Consider the following 22,534-nt stretch of genomic DNA (forward strand, 5'->3'; position numbering starts at 1 on the left):
TTTAAGAAAAATAATGTATTTTTTGAACATTAAAGCATGTAAACATTTCCTGGTAGACACTCAAAATGTATGGATTGTGACTATAAAAAGTATGATCCTGAAAATGTGCATAATATGGAACCTTTAAAGTCACAGTCATGATGTATAAACACTTGAGAATGTTTATATCAAATATATTACCTCTGAAATGGTTCTTACTTTGACTTGCCACACGTCAGAAGTAATTATTTAGGCCATTATTACTTTATAGTAAATTACATTACACGTTTTGAAAATTCATTATTAGAAGAACCTGAACCCTCCCTGACCATGTTTGTCTGTACTGCTCATAATAATAATTTTGGAAGTTTAAACTGTCACAATAGAAGTCAGAGTGATTATCAAAGAGACTTTCCCTTTGAAAACAGCTGGCAGCGGTTGATATTTTTTCTGGAAAATTACAGTTTGGTTCAGCTGTTGAGTTTTCTATTTGCCATTTTGATCACATAAAAACCAAACGATGTTTTGGTTGAGAGGAAGCCTTTAAATCCGCCAAAGGCAGGAAGCCGTTTAGAAGGGACAAGGGAAGTTCATGAAATCGAGGAGGAAGAACCGCAGGCGTCCAGTATCTTCTGGATGACATCTACCTTTATGTTGCCTTCCAGGGCTCGACACAGCTTCCCGATTGTGCAGCCGATGCTCCCCTCCTTCATTTTCCAACGCTCCAGCATTTGGTGCACCATCTCTGGCAAGCCATCGCGGTAAAAGTCATGCTCAATGGTCTCTATTTCCACAGTGGTCAGACTCAGTCGCCGCGCGCAACGCTTCCATTTATTGCCGATGTTTTCCCTCAGCAGATCCAGGTGCTCCTCCGTCACAGCATGGTCCTCTAAATGACACAAAACACTCATCTATTAGGGCGACTTATTGTTTCAGACTGTTACTAGACACTAGAAAATAGTGTACTGTATTATTTACTGCTCCTGTCAGTGTGTTTCTGCTTATAAATAACAACTAGAGGTGAAAAGATTAATGAAGTAATTGATAAGTTGACGTACATAAAATACTTAGCACTTATATTAAAAATCAGTTATATGTTTCCATCATTTGTGTCTGATTTCGGCTTCTGAAATGTGACGTTCTGGTGCGTTTCAGGTATAACAGCAAACTGGGTGTCTTCACATTATGGACTGTTGGCTGAATAAAACAAGACATCTGAAAATTTAATTCCAGGATCTGGGACATAACAAATGGCATTTTTCACTATTTTCTGTCATTTTACGGCTAAATAATTAATTCATAATCAATTACCGCCATGTAAGCCATGCGATGTTTGCAAACTGAGCTACAGCTTAAAGGTACGGACACTGTATCAGACCTGCCATGTGAAAGAAATATTTTTATAGCTCACCATATTTCAGAATGGCTTCTTTTAAGGGAGAATTAGTTGAGCCGGGCTGAGACAATAAACTATGGGAGGAATCGTAACTTCTGATACTCATCGTGTTGTTGCTCCCAATCTGGATCCCGCTGGCATTCTGAATGAAAAGAGATCCTGGAACAAGCCCAAAGCAAACACACATAAACAATCTCTCTCCAATACACGTCAGTCAGAGGTGACAGAAGCAGCTGTGAACACCTGAGGCGTCTCGAATTTACTGAAGGAATGCATCGTCAAACAGACATTTGTGTGTGTGTGTGTGTACCTGGATCTGGTGGCATGCTGCTCTTTGAAGGGGCCAGTTGATGCCCAGGGCTGATGTCAGGAGCAGATGTATCAGACACTGGGTAAGTTGGCCAAGACTGCTGGCGGTCGTAGTGGGAATGTGGATGTTGCTGGTTAAACTGCGGTAGACAAGAGGTGCTGGCAGACATTGGCAAGGGGGGTGGAGTAACTGTGGAAGAGTTCATGGACTCATACAAACCAGCAGTGGGACGATGCCACGCCTCGTCCTGGCTGGTGGGCTGCACCGGCTCAGCTTTTGTCCAGGAATGGACAGAGGATACATAAGAGGGTCTGTCCTGCTCCGGTTGCCTTATGGCGTGATCCCATGTGCCGAAGTTTTGCAGGAAAGGATTTGAGCTGCCGTGCTGGAAGGAGCTGACAGCATCGGGCTGATTCTCACAGTTATAGCTGCCACATTTGTGGTACTGCAGCTCCCGATCCAGCTTCTCTTCCAAGGCCGAAGGGCTGCTACCTGCCTTCGCATCTGCCTGAACAGACCCCCCGGACGGCTCATACTGGATGTCATGCATGTCCTCAATACTGGCTTCAACTGGCACGGACACACTTCTGTCTGAACTCACCAAAGGAGCTGGGCAATCTGCAAGGGAAGGAGACAAGTTAAAGCAATGACGTTACTCTTTCAGAATTCAGGAATAATTTTACTTCGGACCGCTTTGAGGGCCAATAAAAAGCAGGACTCGCTTCAAAAACTGAAGCTGATGGGTGGATCAATACTGACTTCAAACTTAAAACCTGTAAGTTTCACCATTTTTATGTTCCTTTACTGTTTATTCTGCTGGTTAGTCTGTTGAATTTGCTGTTTGCACATCCCACAGCTAATGTGGCTAACTTTCTATGCATTTAGAACATTAAATGTAATGTGTGGGCAGTCGAGTGTGTACAGTATATCCAGGCCATCAAGATTACCAACAATGCTCACCTGCCAAAAAACATTCATGGGTCATTGATAAAGATTTCATCTTCTCAACAAGGTCGTCTGGGCCTTCGTATAACTCCTGCATAAAAACGCACAGAGAATCATGATACAAAATATTCACAATTTGTATTTATCTGCCTTTTTTTTTTTTTACTGCAAATCCAGTGCTTAGTGTCTATGCAGACTTACCCTCAGTTTAAGTAAATCTTGCTCTACGTGTGGTTCAAGCTTCTCCATGTAGAACGGGAGGAAGAGGGTGTAGCTCTCTGCAAGAAAAGGAACAAGGAGGGGAAGGATGAGAAGAAGATCCACATAATAAACTGAAGGGTTCAAATGACTGAGGTTGAAATTCGAGAGTTCACATGCTGTATGTCTGCACAACACATTTACTGTCAACAACAGCCAAGAGCAAAAGCAAAACCCTGCTGTTCAGTGAAAATCCTGTCAGACGTCTTTACATATATTCCAAATCTTTTTGTGAGTTCAGGAATTACATATTTGTCAATTAAGATTCATAAAACGACAGGAACTTCCTGTATATCGTAAACATCTTTATATATATATATTTGTGAAGAAGAATGATTTTAGGTTTTCAACAGCAGCACTATTATAAGCTGCAAACATTGTTACAACAGTATCGTAATATTTATCCTTAAGGTGCATATTAGCTGCTGAGTAACTAACTGACATCAAATAATTAGAATAAATGTTACCTTCTTTGTGCCTGTACATTAGACTGGGCCATATTCCACTGGTCCGCACTGGACTCTATTCTCTAATCTTTAATTTTCAAAACACACATGCAAAAAGCACCTTTAAATGTTGGCCGCTGCAGTGGATCGGGATCCCAGCACCTCTTCATCATCTGAATGATCTCTGAAGGCGTATCGTCTGGAATGAGGTCTTCTGCCGGCCGGTCGCCGTTTCGGACACACTGACATATTTGGTCTTCACTTCTGGCATCTGAACATAAAAAAGACACTTAGTTTGGTTGTCTGTGGGCAGTTATTATTCCAAACAGTGCCTCACTGTTATTCATGGATAAAATGTCCTGTTACTTGGACCTGAGCATGTTCTGGCATCCCGACTCACTTGCGTATGGCTCTTCCCCGGTGAGGATGACCCAAACCACGATCGCAAAGCTGTAGACGTCAGACTTCTCAGTGGAGACCGTATGTATACTCTCCAGGTGCTCGGGGGCCATGTAGCTCAGTGTGCCGGCACATCTCACCCCAGTTGATCGACCCTTGCGACTCTTCCTGCGGGACTCCTCCTTTGTGAGTTTGCTCCATGTCTGGCAGGTGGCCAGGCCAAGGTCTGCAATCTAGACAACAGAGAGGAAAATATACGGAGATTACCATGATTGTACACACATGCTGTCGGAATCTTAAATATGTCATATATAATATATGCCTTATGCAAACTACCTTGATGTGAAAATCCTTGTCCACTAAAATGTTTTCTGGCTTGATGTCCTTGTGTATGATTTGTCTCTCTGTGAGGTACACCATCGCTTCCAAAATCTCTGCGATGATTCTGCCCTTGATGGATATTGGCACAGAGACCTAGGAACAGGGAGAATTTAATGTATTAATCCTCCAGTTCATATAAAAATACCATAATATGAGTTATTAAATGCTGTAAACTATGGATGGAAACCAGTGGAACAAGTGAGCAGGCATGAATTCTGAATCTTTTATTTTTCAATGTGACCACAGATATCGAAGCTGCTGACCATCTCTAGCATGGCCAACAGGTTGCCTCTGGGGAGGAGTTCCATGACGAGAGAGCAGTCGCTATCCTCCATGATCACACCCAGCAACTTGACCACCCGTTCATGGTTCAGGCTCGCCATGATGTTCCCCTCCTCCAGCAGTGACTTTTTATTCTCCCTGGAAAGTACAGTAAAAAAAATAAAATAATAAGAGCCAATCTCACACAGCCTATCTGATATGCTAGTGCTCGTTTTAAGCTGATTAGATATCAGTCATGATGTGACTGATCCGTGTTAGTCTTTGTCAATATCATTATTATATATTTTCAGTGTTTCTGCTGTCAGTTATAATCATTAAGACAATCTGTGCCACCAACTCAGTGGCCACAGACACAGAAATCTATTGCTCAATGTTATCTTACATAAAAATGACATAAACATGTTCCACGCAGTGAATTGCGGATTTGAGATTCAGGGGGGGAAAGCATTGTATTGGATCAGTCCACAGTACCATATACTAGTTTGTATACTATTTGGGTAATAATATTTTTAATATTTTCCTAAATTTTAAGTTTAGCATCTCATTTATATTATCATCATCATGTGGGGTTTATTCATTATATGAAGAACTTGTGTTTCCTTTGTTATAAAGCACTTTGAGCTGTAATTCTTGTATGAAAAGTGCCATACAAATAAAGTTTACCATTATTATTATTGGTGGTAGGAGCGGGGCTGTAAATGACAAGAGAGAAACACACACTTCTCTCTTAAAAGTGTCTCTGTTAAAAGGAAGTACTGAGAAATCAGTTAATGCTTTTTAGGGGATGGACACACACATGATAAAATGCCAAACTAGGCTTACAAATTACTTTAAATTTGCTTTCTATATCCTGTTAAAAGGGTAAAAAGAAACAAACATGAGTTTGACTGAGTCGTGTGGGGAGCCTGCAGTGTGCAGCCGGACACATGACTCAAGTTACCGTCTGGCTGACGGGGAATACCCGGCAAACTCCACACAACAACACACACACACACACAACTCACTCGTTCCGAAGAGGGCCTGTATATATTGTCTTCAACACCACCTGGCCGAGGGTCACATGGTAGCACAGGTAAACTTCTCCAAAACCTCCGTAGTCCAGGGGCTCTTTTTTGATGAGATCGGTCGATCTCATGTGAAGTGAAGAGTGTGGCGCAGTGGCCATAGTTACCTGTTCACAAGTCACAATGAAACAGCTGAACGAGGTGCACAGCAGCCCAGGAAAACACTCATACAAGAGGCTAAACCGACTTGTGCTGTCAAATACAGCAAACGATAATGCGCCGAGGAGGCAAACTGAATGACTGAAGGTACGACACAACCATTCATAACTTCCACAAAACTCCGACAGGCTGAGGATGCAAGCTAGCTTAACGTTCACAAACTTTCGGAAACAAGTCAAACTTAGCTTTCGTAACATAAACCAAACTCTTCACCCGAAAACATTATACACCTAATTTGCTTTCAGTTTAAACAAAAACTGGGGTAAAACTGTTACCAAAAAGTGCTGTTCAATCCAAGGAGAGGGCTTTGCTCGTAGTTCCGGAAATTCCTCGAGGCCCTCGTTCAAAAGCGAAACCAGACAGCTGAGGAGCAGTGAAAACTACAAACAGCCTTTCAAGTCGATAACAGAGCAGGACGGCTAGCAGCGGCCGGTGTTTGTTGCTGCAAAGAACCCAAAAACGCGTCCTGTGACAAGGCACAAATGCTGGATGTGATATCAAGTTGTTTCCGTTCAAACTTCATTTATTTTAAATTGTTTTTTGAGATGTATAACTCCTCTGAAACAGGACCACTGTACATTTTGTGGTGCGTTGTTGCCGCCTAGTGGTGTATTTAAGTATCGCAGACTAAACAACCTCACAATGCCTAGCAGGACTGTAGCTTTGCCCAATCGAGATTTGACGGTGATGCTTAGTTGTCTTTACCGTTACACAATTATCAGCTGCTTCTAAGCAGCATCTGTCATCTGAAAGACCAAATGTTTCATAGAACCTAAAATAACGAGGAGCTAAACTATATCAAAATGATGTCCCAGCCTAATGAGGAAAAAAAACCCCAAACAAGTTCATTGATAAAACAAGCGTTTATGTGAAACTAGAGTGGGAAACCACCCGAATTGTGGCCTCTGAAAGCGTAGGCGATGTATGACATGAAGGCCTACATTCTGGGCAGCCTATCTGCGAACACCTACACTATAATTCCCTCCTTTTACACCCTAAAGCCACAACAAAGCAGTATCATATTTACCTGTCTTGTATTGCCTAGGTTTTCTAGTTTACATTTTTTCTCTCTCTCTCTCTTTCTCTGTTATTCACATTTGTTGCTGGTAATGTTCAGGTTATTTAGTAAACTTTCCAGCAGTGAGAGTATAACGAGCACTATGGTATAATATTAAACAGATGAACAGGCGAATGGAATTGCCTCATTTCCATCAGCAATCAAAACTGTTTGATGAACAGTTTTTAACCTATAGATCAAGCGGTCAGACCAATTTCCATAACGGGTGCATTATCGGTCAGCTTTGGCAGTATTTTGACAAATTATGCATCCTGTCACAAATGAGACACCCTCTCCATGCACTCAACCGGCTTTATTACTAACAGCATGAGTTACAGGTATTTAACTGAGCAGAATAACAGGAACACTTTCACGGAGGAATAGCATGGAGGAGTCCTCACATTCAAGCTGTAGTCTGTCGGTCACACACTGGCCCAGGCCCACACAGAACAACAACAGATCCTCAGGAAGTTAAATCAACTGGCGCCTGCGGTGTAAATGTGCAGCCAATGTGGAGCAGTGGGTAGCAGTCCTTCCTGTTGATGTTGTTAACATGATAATAATGAGTGCAGATCTACCAGGTGCCATCCCTTCTCTGTAACAGCACCAAAGAAGCTCCCGATGGCGTCGATTGCCTGCCTGAGTCATCCTGCTGGTTTTCTGCTCAGCGTCCTTGCCCTTGGCTAGAAGAGATGTTGGAGATGGAGGTGGATGACGGTTGATGGTGGATGATGCTGCAGTAGGCTGGTCTGAGTGCCCTTCTTGGTGGCAAACTAGTCAACTAGCAGGGTCCACAGGAGCTTCCCAGGGCAGAGTCCAGGTGGTCGTTTTCACTGGCGGCACCACTGTCTGTTTCTTTCCCTGAGGTTTGAAATGCTTCTCAGTGGAGGTGGTCCGGATGTCCATTGCTGGTACAGCCGTGCTGACAGCTGGCTCTTCTCCTGGTGTTTGGCATGACCCTTAGGCACGGGTGGCGTCTGGACAACCCTCTCCAATGGTGTCAAGTCACAAATGATGCTCTGATGGTGGAGAGGGCGACCATCCAGGGCGCAGGGAAGGTAGAGGCCCTGTGTGTGGCTGGTGTGGCCGATCCTACCCATCTCCTCACTGCCACTGTAGTTGTTACTCCACTTCTGAGAACATCATGGTGCTGAGGGGGGAGGGCGGTCCTTGGTGCTTACACATCCTGCCCTTTTTCAGGCTCATGCACCAGCACAGGGATTTGTGACAAAGAGGCAAAATTACTCTTAAAGATGGTTGGAGGCTTAAGTAAATCACTCAAGGTTAGCTTGAGTCTTCCTCAGGTGTGAATTTACACAGCCCATCATCACTTCCTCACTGGATGATGGCTGGAGAGCTTAAATTCACCAACTTTGTTAGTAAGACTGTTAATAAACATTGTTTGCTATTCAACAATGAGGCAATTGCCATTTCTGAAAGCCTCTGTGCTTCTCAGTTTGCATAAAGTCCAATGGAACGGTGTCCAGGACCTTAGAGCATGTTAGTGGTATATTTATTAGCATCATATGTCATATAAATATCGTCTGTTAGTGTAGCTCAAGACAAGACAAGCTTAAACGGGTAGAAAGCTGATACCTAACTTTTTTTGCACATCATGAAAACTGGCGATTTCTTCGACATCTCAAAATGTTGAAAGTGACACCTGTCCTCCATTCTTTCACCCCACTACTTTCCATCTCACTTCATGCTGGCCCATTATATAGCCTCACATGTCCACAAGGGGATGGCTAATTTTACTCTGGCATGCAGGGACAGCCTGTTGTAGTTTATTTTAGAGTGAAGTATTTGCTGTCACCAGGCCAAGGAGGAAGGACTATTAATATTCTTGCAAACATATGATCTAAAAGCCACGGTTGGGTTTAGAGCCACACCTGGATCACCTGCAGCCCTTTAACAGTCCTGCCATTAAAACGCCACACTCCTTGGATCGGCAAACTGCAACTCCCAGCATTCACCGCGGGCGGTTTGGGCAGCGGTGCTCGGCTCGTTTCGGACGCGGAGCTGCAGCATTTACGCCCCGGCAGTGCGTCGAGGTTTGGGCAGCCGTCGAGCCGCTGGATGGGCGTTTTCGAGCACCGGTGGGACACGGCGTGGCGTTTGCTTTCGGTGTTGTGTGTCAGACGGGGGCTGCCAGCATGGGCAACGGCATCAACAAGGTATGATCCTCATCTGTTGCACGCGACCGGGTGGTCCTCGAGGTGATCTGTTGATGCGGGACTCGTCATGCGTGAGTCTGTGAGATGCTTAGCAAGGAAAGTTGTGTCTGCTCGTTAGTTTAACGCGATTCTTTAAGTATAGGCTGAAATAAGTGGTCTGACTGTGAATATTGACATGTAACTGACATGTTTCACCTGATCTTTTGCTTGTTTTTCTAGTCACATGATCTCAAGTTTAGATTTGAACCCTTAGCTGTCATTTCTAATGATCACCTCATATATTAAGGGTGTCATTAGAGTCACATGTTAGGACCTCAGTGCTGTATGTGTCTCCTCTAAACTTCTGTGTCTCTGTCCTTCCAGGTCCTGCCTGACTTGTACTTGGGGAATTTCAAAGGTGTGTCTCAGCATTTTTCCTTTAAATGTTTTGATCTGGCTGTGGCATATGAGGGTATGTACCCACGCTCCATGTTTCTGCTGTTATTTGTCCTCGTCAGACGCGAGAGACCGAGAACAGCTAGGCAGAAACAACATCACGCACATCCTGTCCATTCACGACAGCGCGGCTCCCATCCTCCAGGTGAGAAGGTCCCTCCTTACGCATGACACCTTTTCCCCAGTGTGCACCTGAAATTCCCTCATTTATCTTTAATAGGGCTGTAACCAACCAGCATTTTCATTGTCGATCAATCGGTGAGTTGTTTGGTCAATCAAAATGTTAGAAAATGGTGAAAGACAGGGCACAAGATGACGTCCTCAGGTGTCCTGCTTTGTCCTTAACCCAAAGATATTCAGTTTCCTGTCATAGAGGAGCGAAGAAACCAGAAAATATTCACATTTGAGAAGCCTGAATCACAGAATTTTCTCTCTTAAAAAAACACTCAAAACAATCAAACGATTATCAGAATAGCTGATGATTAACTTAATGGTAACAACTTATCAATTCAAGCCAACGAGGCTGAGCAGCTTCGATGGGCTCAGGCTCCTCTCGTGATCCGAGCTCCGATGCAGGCCGTGAACCGGTCTGTCAGGACGATCAGGAAGCGGGGCCGTGCTGCGTCTTCAGCAAACAGCTGTCAGCCCCAGATGGAGTAAACAATGAGCAGGGCAGTGTCTTACTCATGTGATTTGTTGGGAGTATTGTGAGCAAAACGCCAGTCAGCAACAGTTGGTTTGGTCAGTGTGCTGAGTTGTGTGGGTTTGAGAGTAGGCGGTTGTTCTTGCTTCAGCCAGTGTGGACTGTCTCGCCTCATTACTATTATTTTTTTCTATTGATGTAAAGTTACTCTATTAGCTGCAAAAGTGGAAAAAGCAGCTCCTGTTCCCGGTGATTTTAAGAAGAGGCACGCACGAATCTGCCTGCAAGTCAGCTTAAGATGGCCTGTTATTCGACCGCACACAGCAGCGCACAGTTTGTCAGCAACACACACACATGAACCCTGAGCAGGGTTGATTGCGTATGCTGCTTACTGATCTGTGGATGCTGACAGGTAACCAGTGTGCTCTGTCCCTCAGGAGATGACCTATCTCTGCATTTCAGCAGCTGACCTGCCCACACAAAACCTGTAAGTACCAAAATGTGCAGCCCAGCAACGCGGCACAGAACAATGAAAGGCTGAGGCACAGAGAGAGAGAGAGAGAGCGAGTACCACATCCATTCGAGGCTGCCCGTGTGGGTGTCTGAGGTTCATGTTCTCCAAGCTATCGTGTAAATGATATGCTTTCACGAGCCCAGCGTTTAACTGTGAACTTGCTGTCTGACTAAATCGCGGCAGCTTGGTCTGGGTGCGAGGCCGTTCTCTTTTGACACGCACACACACGTGCAGGTGTTTTTAATGTGACGTGCATGTGGTGCCGAAGGTGTAGACACACACTCAAACGCGCTCAGATCTGCCAGGGCCTGATTCACATGTCAGGCTGTGTGTTAGCAGGAAGGAAGTGTCGCAGCTCTGTTCTGCAGCCTTAGCATGATGGTTTTGGAGCTGTGCCTCTATTTCCCTGTCACACTTGCACACACTCACACATGGACATGCATGTGTGTATATATATATATATATATATATATATATATATATATATATATATACATACACACACACACACACACACATACATGCATGCTAATGCCCCATCACTCTTGCTGCCCACTTCTTAGTCTTCAGACTGTGAAGACTTATTTCTTATCCTGGACCTGATTGGTTAAAAGGGTTTGATAAGTCAGGTGCAAAAACATGCACAGCTACACACACACACACACAAAAACAAACAAAACAAAACACCTCACATATACACTACCAATCTGCTTTTAGATGCATGTAAGAGCTTTAAGTGTCGGTGCAGACAAAGTCGCAGTTCTTAAAGCAGTTCTTGCTGTGTTTAATGTGGTCGTGGCCTATTACAACCGTTTTTTTTTATGCTCCACAGGACTCAGCACTTTAAAGAAAGTATAATGTTCATGCACGAGTCCCGCCTGAAAGGAGAAGGCTGCCTCGTTCACTGGTGAGAAATGCTTGTCGTGTCTCTGCCTCAAAGCTGGAATCAAGGTTGCTGCTTAACTAACTCGGCTGATTTCCCCCAAACATCTTGTGATCGCGGACAAATATAAAGGGCAGTTCATGTAGAGCTGAAAAAAAAGAGAGATCAGACAAGCGCGCTAGTGAACCCATGTGTAACTGCTGCACAGAAGAGATCGAATGATAAGCAAAAAGCCTATTCTTGAACTTCCCAAAACAGAGTACAGTAATACAGTACAATCACTGTGTGTTTGCAGCCGAGAAGCTGAGCATGCGTTCACAGCGGGGAGGATATATTTGGTTATCAGAGGGTCTTCTGAGAAACTCAGGGGAACAAGAGGCTATTTATGAGAGCTGCATAAGCACAGGTTTCTCTCTCCTACACTTAATGACCAAAGAATTCAGATTTCACTCGAATATGTGGTGTGTAAAATGTGTGTTTAATCACTTTCTACACCTCAGGCCGCTTATTTTACCAGGATAGGATAGTTACATGTGCAAAACTTAACTGGAATACACACACACACACACACACACACAATCTAGTGTCTAAAAAAATATGCTAACCATGAAGTGTAATTAATTTCGTCGTACTCTTTGTCCCTCCCTCGTCTCTTCCAGTTTGGCAGGCGTGTCCCGCAGTGTCACCCTGGTGGTAGCCTACATCATGACGGTGACGAGGCTCGGCTGGCAGGAGGCGCTGGCCGCAGTGAAGGTGGTCCGGCCCTGTGCCGGGCCCAACCTGGGCTTCCAGCGCCAGCTCCAGGAGTTTGAGGCCACTCAAGCGGATCAGGTGAGTCCGGGAACTCAGCGAGGGTACGATGGAGTGCAAGTATTGCCGTCAGAACGAGTACCCCATCGGTATTTTGCATTTCGTGAAATTGTGAGCTGTTTTCTTTTCCTGTAGTTCAGAGAATGGCTGCAGATGGAATATAAAGACAACCCCTTCAATGATGAGGCTGATATACGCGACTTGCTTGTTGGAACGTGCAAAGTCAATAGTGAGGAGGTGGAAAAACAGGGATCTACCCCACCAGGAGGCATCTGATCAGATCATTCGAGGCCTGGACGATCACACCACTGTGTGATGCTAGAGTATTCTGGACCTGTCTGAAAGTCTAGTATGCTTTGGAGCGGAGTCAGGATGAGGTATCCTCCAAATATCAGGACGTGAACACTTGAAGAGACCATTAATACGTGCAGCACATATGACCCTTTTTTTAATCATCGATTGATAGTTCTGGTGCTGTTTTTTTTTTCTTTCTTTCTGAATGTCGTGAACTTTTTTGTACTGTGTCATGATGATTTCAACGAGTGAAATAAAAGGCGCTGAAGTCAAGCTTTGTGTGTGTGCGCTCATCAGTCGGTGGGCTGCCACGTCGAAGGTGACAGCACACACTCTGCTCTGTGTTTATGTCTCCGTTTCCTGGTTGTCTTCCTGTTTGTCTGATGTGCAAGGGAGGTCATGCATGGTGACATCAAAAACACCAAGATCACGTTCTTTCACCGCGCTGTCTCTCCAACTCTTTCCACAGTCTTTAGACACTGTAAAGCATTGAAACACATTCACTTCACCAAGGTGAGACGTTACATGCAGAGGTCCTCTAACACTGCAGATATGATGGCATATTCATGGTTAGCCACTAGGGGGCGGTAATACTAAGAAAGTTGCCTAAAATGCATAGATTTTGAGAATCGTGTCTTCTGGACTCATGCCTCATCAGGACATGAGAAAATGAAGACGCTCTACAAATCTCCCGTCAGCAGGTGTCATGGCAGTGGAAATTAGTTTGAACTCCGAGGTTTTTTTTTTTTAAACAAACAATAATATGTCTGGGGGGTATTTCAGAGTCGGTAATGTGCACAGGTGCCTGTTCCATTGCGTCCCGGTGTCTGCGCGGGGTGTCACTAGAGGGATTCCCCACCGCAGCGCCGTGTGGGCGCTGACTTTCACAGAAATGAGAGCTGCGCATCTCCCGCTGAACCTCCGACAGGCTCCTCCCTGTCTCAAATCTGTCACATTTTAGAATCACATTTAAGAATAGGACACCGAGGGCTTGAAAACAGATTTCAGCGGGGGAGCTCACCCGATCAAAGGTAAGCGGCAGCAGCTCCTCTGGAAACGAACGATTTTCAACATCATAGTTGATAAAAAAAAAAAAAAAAACTTGATTGATTGATTGACCCCCTGCAGTTTCAGCCACTCGCCTCTGTAGAGCTGAATTGACGTCCTACTGAAGTGATGACGTGAAATTTAAGACCCCATGATGATCTTAAATAGTCCAGTGTGTATTATAGCCGTGTTAAAACTTTTTTGGATGTCATTAGAGCTGCGTGACTGGCGTCGTTTCTCTTCATGCGTATCTCAAATGAATCACAATTATTTTCCCTGACAGAAATGGCAACTGTGAGAAACGTGATTAAGTTTGCACTTGCCCACTTCAACCTCCATACACCCATGCCCTCCCTTTGTGAAAGAGCATGGCCTGAAGTGTTAAAACCGTGGCTAGATGACCAGATAAAATGTTTTTAAAGTGGTTACTAATACTACAGCTGCAGGGCTGCAGGGGGAAAAGTGTAACTGGAAAGTAATTTTAACTGGCAGTTGTGGTCATGATAACTGTTTTAATCTGATCCTAACCACTTAAATCTTGGATTGAGTCAAACTTGCACCACCCAGACGTGCTGTTTCATTCCTCAGAGATGAACCTGGATGAGGACAGCAGCCTGCCAGTCAGCTGCGGCAACGGCAAACTGAGACAGTGGCTGATTGATCAGATAGACAGCAGGAGGTATCCCGGCCTGATCTGGGAGAACGATGAAAAGTCCATCTTTAGGATTCCGTGGAAGCACGCAGGAAAGCAAGACTACAACAGAGAGGAAGATGCTGCGCTCTTCAAGGTCATACCCGTCCCACCCGTCCTCTCACGCTGCACACACTGCATTTGAAGCACACTTTTGCACATGCAACATGTAGTAATGTGGTTACTCTAAAAAAAGCAGATTAAAGTTGTGTCTCCATTCAAATTTTTGGAACATGTGCATGACTATAGAGGAGGTGCAAATGACTCTTTTCACTGATCGTTTCAGGCATGGGCACTGTTTAAGGGAAAATATAAGGAAGGAGTCGACAAGCCGGATCCCCCCACATGGAAGACCAGATTACGCTGTGCTCTTAATAAAAGCAATGACTTTGTTGAGATAGTGGAAAACAGCCAACTGGACATCTCAGAGCCATATAAAGTCTACAGAATCATTCCAGAGGAAGCCAAAAAAGGTGCGTGTATGTAAATATCACACACAGAGAATGCACCATAGCGTGTGAGAACTACAGCTGCCTGCATGTTGTGACAGATGTGACAAGGTGAGGTGTGAAATAGTTTATTGGATGAAATGTCACAACAAGCTAATCTAAAGTCAAAGCAATGCTTCATCTGCATGTGCTGCTGCATTTCACAAAGCATCTCGCATTGTTTCAAGACTATTAGCATTTTTTTTTCTCCTCCACATACATATGCACCACTGCAGTTGATTCTGATGAGGCAGGAAGTACAAAGGAAGCCAAAGCATGTACCAAAAAGGCCATAGTGCTTTTTTTAGAGGGCTTCGGTTACTAAGTGCAGCGTGCACATAACACAGCCTGACGACCTCCAGCCTTGCATAACTAAGTCTCTGCCATCGTACAACAGTTTTTGTCCCACCAGAGCAGTTCTTGCTCTCTGCACTGCTGTTAAATTCTCGAAATGAATAAGGTTTAGATTGGCACTTCAGTTGCACTCACTTTTTCAAAGCACCCACTCAAGCGAGACCAGCAGGACCTCACAAGAGCACAAAACATATTCACAGTTTGAATTAGGTTAGTTAAGTTTATTGTTGATATGTACAATCGATTTTTTTTTTTTTAGGATGGGAGCTGTTACAGTGGACGGGCAATGTCTTCACAGCAAGGCACGGCCAATATTGTGGAGCAGTTATCTGAAAAATGTGTTGGTGCTTTTTACATTTATAGGGATAAAGATGAGCAGTATGGAGGAGACACCGTCACATGTAAATTCCCTGGGCTACATCCCACCATACGCGTCTCTGCACAACCAGGTCAGTAGATAGATTCTTTGGCTGCTGTGTGCTACAGATCTGCAATGATTGCACATGTCTTGTTTTAACGACACCTCCTCTGAGTGACCTCTGCGGCCTCTGCTCAGGTACCTGGCTACATGCTTTCTCAGGAGAGAAGGGACTGGAGGGACTACTCACCACTAGAGCAACAACCTCTTCCTCCTCCACATCACCACGCAGAGGTGCAGTATGGTCAGTGCCACTACACGTCGCCGTTCACCCGGGCTTGGTCTGGTTCACACGCAGAAAATGGTAAGATATGACCATACACATATGGCGGACACACCATTTAGATCTTACATCCTAAAACATACAGATAAATTTACTCATTGACTGCATACATAATGATCTCAGAATTGCTCCAACAAGATCAAACTAAAGACCTTCCTTTTTAGTCGTACAGTGTGTGGTTTGTATGTGTGTATCTTTGTGTGCATTTATGTGATGTCTCCACCAATAAGCCCCTTTTGCTGTTTTTCTTTTCTATGTAAAGCACTTATGAACAGCTTTTATATGGAACTGAACTGATTTGAATCTACAGTATGATACAATGTTAGATATCGTCTGGTGTATTACATAGATTTCTTGATCGCTTTACTGTATGAAAATAAGCATTTTTTTTCAGATGTCACAAATATTATCCAAATAATGCATCAACTTCCAGCCACAAACACAGGGCTGTGGCATCCTGTCAGTCCTTTTATCAAAAGAGAAGTTGGCCTTACATTAAGCGCTTGCCATCATGCAGATTTGCTTCCTTGCACAATGCTCCGATCCATCTATGAGCTATGGCTTTAACAGCTCATAAGGTAGTCATCTTTGATGCATAGGTCATTAGGTAGTTTAAAATGCTACATTAGATGCTTTCTAATGCCCTTATCACAATCCTTCACATATAGTTTTAAGTGGAATTTAGATTTGAACTTTAAGGTGGAAATCCCCTTCACAAATACAAGTTCAAAGACGTTCAGTCTCTGATTTTTTAAGGCAAGACCGAGGGTTAGGTTTGGGTGAATTACATCATTACAGCAACATTAGGGTCGAAATGACAGAAATTAGTTAATTGCAAAGGAATTAATTGCAGCAGATGCACATATTTCCTTCCATGTAGGTCAAGATATATTGATTTGATCCTCTCATGCACAAAGATGAAGAGCTAGCCATAAAGTCACCATGTACCAAATACGTGATGTATTGGACAAGAAATCAGTGACTAATCAAACAATTCAACACAGTGTGCACTGCATGTACCATATTGAAAGGACACATGTGTGCAGTCCCCATGGATTTGAATGTGAAACTTCACCTGGGATTTTTCATGCTGTCTCCAGACTTGCTTTTGTTCCAAATTAGACCTCAATAATAACTAAGAAAACAATAATAATTACATTCAATAGTCTAATTATGACCAGAGTTTAATTTATTCAACACAGGTTTTCAGCTCTCCTTCCACACCCAACCGCCCGTGTATACAATGGACCTCAACAATGCCATAACAGGTAAAGAATCTTCTCTCCTTCACTTTAAGACATGCTTGTTTTTTCAATAGGTCTATACTGTATTTGCATATGGAGATAAGAAACTACAAACACATACTTACTTCCCTATTCTGAGCAGCAGGTCCTGATAGTGAGCGGTGAGGTTTCTATAATCTTTCACATGATCATAGATAAAAAAAAATGGTTCAAAAAATGCCTGGAACGATAAGAGAGAAGTGTGTTATACTTGCCTGCCAAGATAACTGAGAATTAAGTTTTATTGAAGTTTGACCTTTCAGGGCCGCCTTCTGATCAGGCTGCAAGGCTCAAATAGTGCTGCTGACAATGTTTCCATCAAGGATAAATCTGCTAAATCCTCATGTCCTTCTTCCAGATTTCAGCCTGCATGTGTCCCTATACTACAGAGAGTCTTTGGTGAAGGAGGTTACCACCACCAGCCCAGAGGGCTGTCGGATCACCTCTTCTCCCTCATCCTCTCCATCCTCTTCCCCGTGCCCAGAGGACAAATCTCACAGCGGGGCCGAAATCATCCTTTTTCCATTCCCCTACCCTGAGTCTCACAGGCAGGGCGCCGAGATGCTCTCTAACATACTGGAGCGGGGGGTGCTTCTGTGGATGACGCCTGATGGCTTATACGCTAGGCGCCTCTGCCAGGGACGGGTGTACTGGGAGGGACCTCTGGCTCCGTATATGGATAAACCCAACAAGCTGGAGAAGGAGCAGCCATGCAAACTGTTTGACACCCAGCAGTTCCTTATTGGTAAGCATCAGTATGTTTCTGTAGCGCTCTGTTCACACCTGCAGGTTTGGACACAATGACAGGAACACCTGTGCAGTAGGATGCTGTTCAATAGACAGTATGAAGACAGTATAAAAACTACTTTTGGTTTTATTTGTTTATGCTCAAGTTTATAACGTTGACTTTTTATCCAGAGAGGAAGAAGCATCAAACTCAACTCGTCTTTTTCAGTCTTTAATTTTTTTTTACTTGTACAGCCCAAATTCACAAATTAGCCTCAGACTTTCGAGTCTGTGCACCACATGACACACTTTATCCAGAGAAAAGTAACAATATCCTAAAATAAAAATTCTCCATTACAAGTAAAGTCATACAGTATTTATCAAAAAATATAACTTATGTATTTGATGTCATTAAATATGTGTTTTAATATATTGTAGTTCAGGAGGAGATGACAAATACTTCAATAAACTCTTATATCTGCTTACGGCTACATTGCAGTGTGATATAAACCACTTAATTATTGATTATATACTGCTTTATATACAGTTGGTGGTTTGATCTATAGTGATGCATCATATTTTAATAAATGATCATTTGATTTTTATGTAAAATTTAATTTAAATAAGCAATCTGGTAGTATTAAAAGCACAATACGTAAGTACCAAACAAATACAAAAGTATAGTTATATCGTATAAGTATAGCATGAGATGGACTTAAGTGACAGATTTGGCTTTTACTGCTTTAATAACTAGAGTGCACTGATAACCACTCTTCTTCAGTTATTTACTACATGACGATGCTTGTGATCATGCCAGTAATGGCTGTGATGATGATGATGATAATGAAGGAGCAGCAGGTGCTTTAGCTGGGTAAGTCCCTGTCATTGTTGAGATGGCTCTAAGAAGCTAATCATATTCACAACAAGGGGCCAAAGTGTGTGCAGTCCCCACCCACCTACTGTGGTCCACCACAACACCATGACAAGATGGTGTTTTCTGTGCCACTTCACACTGAAATTTCCACCATCCTCGTCAGTGGTTTCCAGAAAAGCCGTTTTGATTCGGGAGAATGCTCTGTGAGCAATCAGGGGTTTTAAGTGTTTCTTTCATGTACATTTAAATGAGATATGTGAGAAGTAGCACACAGCTGGTTTGTTGAGGGTGATGCAACCCTCTCTTTTCTCACTCTTCTTCCTCTTCTTCTTCTTCTCTCAGAGCTCCAAGATTTCGTCCATAATGGCCGTCACTTACCGAGACACCAGGTGGTGCTGTGTTTTGGAGACGAGTTCCCCGACCCACAGCGGCCGAGGAAGATGATCACAGCACAGGTACCAATACACTACGAGACTTTAGCTGCTAAATGGGTGCATTTTCTAAAAAGCATGGGAGCTATTACATTCTCTGGTGCTAAAAAGAAGTCAGAATTACTCTAACGACCATATGTGCATATTGTTGGCTAATGCATATATGGTTGATGATTTTTTTTTTTTTTTTTTTACAAATTAGAGACCTCAATAATATCCTAATAATGCAAAATGCAGTAACAAGCCAACTTATTAAGTCAAAATTTAGCTATGACTTGAATCCAACTTTTTGTTTCGGAACATATTACACCATATTGATGTGCGATTTCTGTGAAAACACTGCACTTGTTGCCGAACAGAGCTCAAATGAAGCCGAACCATTGGAACAAAACCATTCCACTATTTAACCGCTCGCTGGTGATATAGCCACAGCTAGCCTCAGCTAAAACTAAAGCTAAATTTACTGAATCTAATATGAACTGACATGTTAGTTATTCAAGTAGTTTTCCCACATAAATAAATCAGGCAGCAGCTAAATCCAACAATTCATGAGAAAGAAAAACTACTGCTAAATCTGATTAACTTAGCACTTCTCTGTGACTCTCTCACTAGGTGCATTCATGCATACAGTGCGTTTTAGCTGCCATTAAATGTATTATAATATAAATTAAGGTTTTATGTTTGTTCTATGGTAATGATTTCTTTTTTGGGAAAAAAAATTTAAATTAGAAAGACATGAAATTAAATCGATCTTTGTTCCGCATTTTGCTAGTCACCTTTATTTTTTCGCTGTGTCTTTAGGTACTGCACTCCTTCCTTTGTAGGCCACAACATTGAGCAGACACATTTCACACAAAGACCTAATTTTGTTTTAGGTGGAGCCAGTGTTTGCCAGAAAACTGGTGTACTATTACCAGCAGAACAATGGCCACTACCTGCGGGCTTATGATCACATCCAGGAGCAGAGCACATCTCCAACAATTGACTATCCATCCCAGAGGCCTCTGCAGCATATTCAAGAGTGACAAGCATGCACACACAAACACAAACACACATTCACACACACACACACACACACACACACTCACACACACACACACACACACACACAGTTACGCACAGGAGGGCATGAATGTGAATGTAAACCACTGCCTGTTTGCCACCTTGTGATTGTAGTGCTGTGTACTGTAAATGATAGAAGCTGTCATGGCACTGGGGGGTAGAGATGGGGAAGACCCTGCTGTTTTTACTTGCACACCTATGCGTCGTAGTCTTTGTTTCTGTGACTGTGGAGTAATGTTTTTTTTTTTTTTTTGTTTCCTCTACAAGTATTGTTGTGACAGTGTGAAGAATGCGGTTTGAGGGTGGGGGAATGAGGGGAGGGCGACTGAGACAGGAAGTACTAGCACAGGTGCACAGGAAGAATGGCCCCTAAGACAAACACTGATATGTCAAAGGGATTAAAACAGAGCATGAGTGATTACTGACTATATTATTATGTATTGTGTCAGCAGTGTCATTGTTTCATCTATTATAGACCTCAGTTCTAGGTTTAATTGCAAAAACAGAAAAGCTACAACTGGAATGTGAGAGAAACCGATGTTATCACTGGTCTGGCAGTGCAGGAAGCAGTTATCACAAATTGTTTACCTCTGGACTGCTGCATGTGTTAATGCAAATCTGTTTCTAATGAATCTCATCAGCTTTTTAAAAGATCTCAATCTTTTTAATTGTCAACAGAAATGACAAAGCAGGAGGAGGCAATCAGGACAAATGACCTCTTTTGCTTGCAGCAGCAAGCAGAACTAAAGCCCATACGTCCACCTTATATACATGCATTGAGCATTTGCTGCATTGTATTATATTTGTAAGATGACAGTTACTGACCAAGCTTGAGCTTTAATAGTAATTTCAAGCCATTCAGGGGTTGTTTACATATGTAAATAATGGTTGTTAGGTATGGAAAGCATTTGTAGATTAAGTTACAAGTGCAGAAGCTTTTCAAACATTTCTTTTATCATGTACAGATAAACCAAAGCACAGAATTGCCTACAAGACTGGTTCAGTGCCCGCAACAGCACCTGATCAGAGAGCAGCTTAGGCCTCGAGGTCTGACCTGACTGGACTGAGGGAGGTTGATTGGAAAATTCACACTCATCTCGTAACTTGCAAGGAAACCTCACCTGTTCCTCTTGACCTGAAACCAGCGGCCTCACAAATGAGAAGGAAAACTCCCTTTGTGGTCTACGTGGTCCAGGGAGGAGCTCTCTGGTTCCCGTGTCTCTCAGACACCAGAGAGAACCAGAGAGACTGGAAGAGGTTCACAGGCCGGATGCAACGTCCACACAAAAGCTACTTTAAGATCCTAACAACCCGGGAATGTGAATGTTTCATGAAACATAGAAATCCAACAGTGGGAATGATGGAATTCCTCATGCTATTGATGGTCTAACAGCTGATGCTGCAGTGGAATGGATGCAGGTTTTGCTGTGTTTTTCCTTCTGTAGTCCAGAGTTTCGATTTCTGCATTTACTTCCTTCACGCTTAAACCACATCACTTTCACAATGGCTTCAAAACTACGACCAAAATCACAGGCAGGAATGTTTTTTCTGAGTGTGTGTGTGTGTGTGTATGTGTGAACCATAAATCCTTTTCCCTCTCAAACATCTCATCAGTCCCCCCGATTCTCTGCTGGCTGAAAACTTTTGTTTCATTCAAAACCAAATTGTGATACGATGTGAAAATGTTACTCCATGCACATGTACAGTGCACCGTGGTGGTAGACACTGTACACTGTGTGCGTGCACGTGTGTGTGCGTGCGTGTGTGTGCCCGCATGTGTGTGTGGGTGGGTACATTTGTGTCACACAGTTGCACTATTACTGTTATCAGTAATTGACATTTATGGACTCAGGATAAAACATGTGACTCCCCCACCTACAACACCATCAGTGACTCAAACACTGACACGCACACTCTTTTCACTTCACACTTTACAGTTACAATAAAACATTCAGAACACGCTAGCAAGGAAATCACTAAACAAGTGTGTATACTGAAAAAAAAAAGTTCTTTTTACTCTCGTTCTAGCATTTTGTACAATATATCTGAATAATGCCAAGGACTGGATTTTCTGAGGAGATTGATTAATATAAAATTGCCAAATGATTTATTTTGAAATAAAGTTATCAGTTTTCTACTACATGTCTGCTGAGCTGTTCTTGATTTATAAACACTGGGAGAGAGAATGAAAGACCCATATTTGGAAAGAAAAAGACCCCAAAAAAAGAAAAAAAAGAAAAAAGCACATTTGCCATGGTGTTTCCCCCTCTGCAGGAAGCCACATCATTTAGTAGTCAGGCTTCAGTTTTTCCGCCCAAACGAGCCGTTACTCCAGGCGACACGGCCTTAGCCTTTCGCTCGACGCTTCGGAACGGCTGGCTTAGTCAACCGATGCCCCAAACATCACCTAAAAGGCGTTTTTCAGAGAAATGAAACTGACACTAA

General features: G+C 43.1%; 3 protein-coding genes across 4 annotated transcripts; 2 read left to right on the forward strand and 1 right to left on the reverse strand.

Moving 5' to 3' along the window:
• Positions 1-5,966, reverse strand: ripk1l (receptor (TNFRSF)-interacting serine-threonine kinase 1, like). Its single transcript, XM_041948753.1, has 11 exons — positions 5,895-5,966; positions 5,401-5,567; positions 4,378-4,534; positions 4,070-4,207; positions 3,735-3,966; positions 3,456-3,605; positions 2,832-2,908; positions 2,646-2,721; positions 1,686-2,303; positions 1,391-1,534; positions 1-868 (listed from the first exon to the last, which is right to left on the reverse strand). Exons 2-11 carry the CDS (start codon positions 5,559-5,561, stop codon positions 570-572), a joined length of 2,052 nt encoding a protein of 683 aa, XP_041804687.1. The 5' UTR covers positions 5,562-5,567; positions 5,895-5,966; the 3' UTR covers positions 1-569.
• A 2,619-nt stretch (positions 5,967-8,585) lies between these two features.
• On the forward strand, positions 8,586-12,608 carry dusp22b (dual specificity phosphatase 22b). The gene is made up of 7 exons (XM_041950013.1): positions 8,586-8,853; positions 9,217-9,250; positions 9,351-9,433; positions 10,369-10,418; positions 11,278-11,352; positions 11,988-12,159; positions 12,274-12,608. Exons 1-7 carry the CDS (start codon positions 8,833-8,835, stop codon positions 12,412-12,414), a joined length of 576 nt encoding a protein of 191 aa, XP_041805947.1. The 5' UTR covers positions 8,586-8,832; the 3' UTR covers positions 12,415-12,608.
• A 725-nt stretch (positions 12,609-13,333) lies between these two features.
• Positions 13,334-20,342, forward strand: irf4a (interferon regulatory factor 4a). 2 transcript variants are annotated; one of them, XM_041950009.1, is made up of 10 exons: positions 13,334-13,463; positions 14,068-14,267; positions 14,457-14,643; positions 15,376-15,461; positions 15,569-15,734; positions 16,916-16,981; positions 17,355-17,741; positions 18,939-19,051; positions 19,903-20,084; positions 20,117-20,342. In XM_041950009.1, exons 2-9 carry the CDS (start codon positions 14,070-14,072, stop codon positions 20,050-20,052), a joined length of 1,353 nt encoding a protein of 450 aa, XP_041805943.1. In that variant the 5' UTR covers positions 13,334-13,463; positions 14,068-14,069; the 3' UTR covers positions 20,053-20,084; positions 20,117-20,342. The 2 variants fall into 2 exon arrangements, with proteins under 2 accessions (XP_041805943.1, XP_041805942.1); XM_041950008.1 differs by having other exon boundaries at positions 19,903-20,342.
• Positions 20,343-22,534: the final 2,192 nt, after the last annotated feature.

This window comes from Chelmon rostratus, chromosome 12 (genome assembly GCF_017976325.1).
Source record: "Chelmon rostratus isolate fCheRos1 chromosome 12, fCheRos1.pri, whole genome shotgun sequence".
In the NCBI taxonomy this organism is placed as follows: Eukaryota; Metazoa; Chordata; class Actinopteri; order Chaetodontiformes; family Chaetodontidae; genus Chelmon; species Chelmon rostratus.

Excerpts from the sequence above, each read along its gene's own strand:
- ripk1l (XM_041948753.1), bottom strand. The coding sequence starts at position 5,561 with ATGGCCACTGCGCCACACTCTTCACTTCACATGAGATCGACCGATCTC. Across the intron at positions 4,535-5,400 it reads ACAGGCCCTCTTCGGAACGA|GGAGAATAAAAAGTCACTGC; the intron begins GTGAGTTGTGTG and ends TGTACTTTCCAG. Across the intron at positions 2,909-3,455 it reads GCAGCGGCCAACATTTAAAG|AGAGCTACACCCTCTTCCTC; the intron begins GTGCTTTTTGCA and ends CTTTTCTTGCAG.
- dusp22b (XM_041950013.1), top strand. The coding sequence starts at position 8,833 with ATGGGCAACGGCATCAACAAG. Across the intron at positions 8,854-9,216 it reads TGGGCAACGGCATCAACAAG|GTCCTGCCTGACTTGTACTT; the intron begins GTATGATCCTCA and ends CTGTCCTTCCAG. Across the intron at positions 9,251-9,350 it reads GTACTTGGGGAATTTCAAAG|ACGCGAGAGACCGAGAACAG; the intron begins GTGTGTCTCAGC and ends TGTCCTCGTCAG.
- irf4a (XM_041950008.1), top strand. The coding sequence starts at position 14,070 with ATGAACCTGGATGAGGACAGCAGCCTGCCAGTCAGCTGCGGCAACGGC. Across the intron at positions 15,735-16,915 it reads TGGTTCACACGCAGAAAATG|GTTTTCAGCTCTCCTTCCAC; the intron begins GTAAGATATGAC and ends TATTCAACACAG. Across the intron at positions 17,742-18,938 it reads CACCCAGCAGTTCCTTATTG|AGCTCCAAGATTTCGTCCAT; the intron begins GTAAGCATCAGT and ends TTCTTCTCTCAG.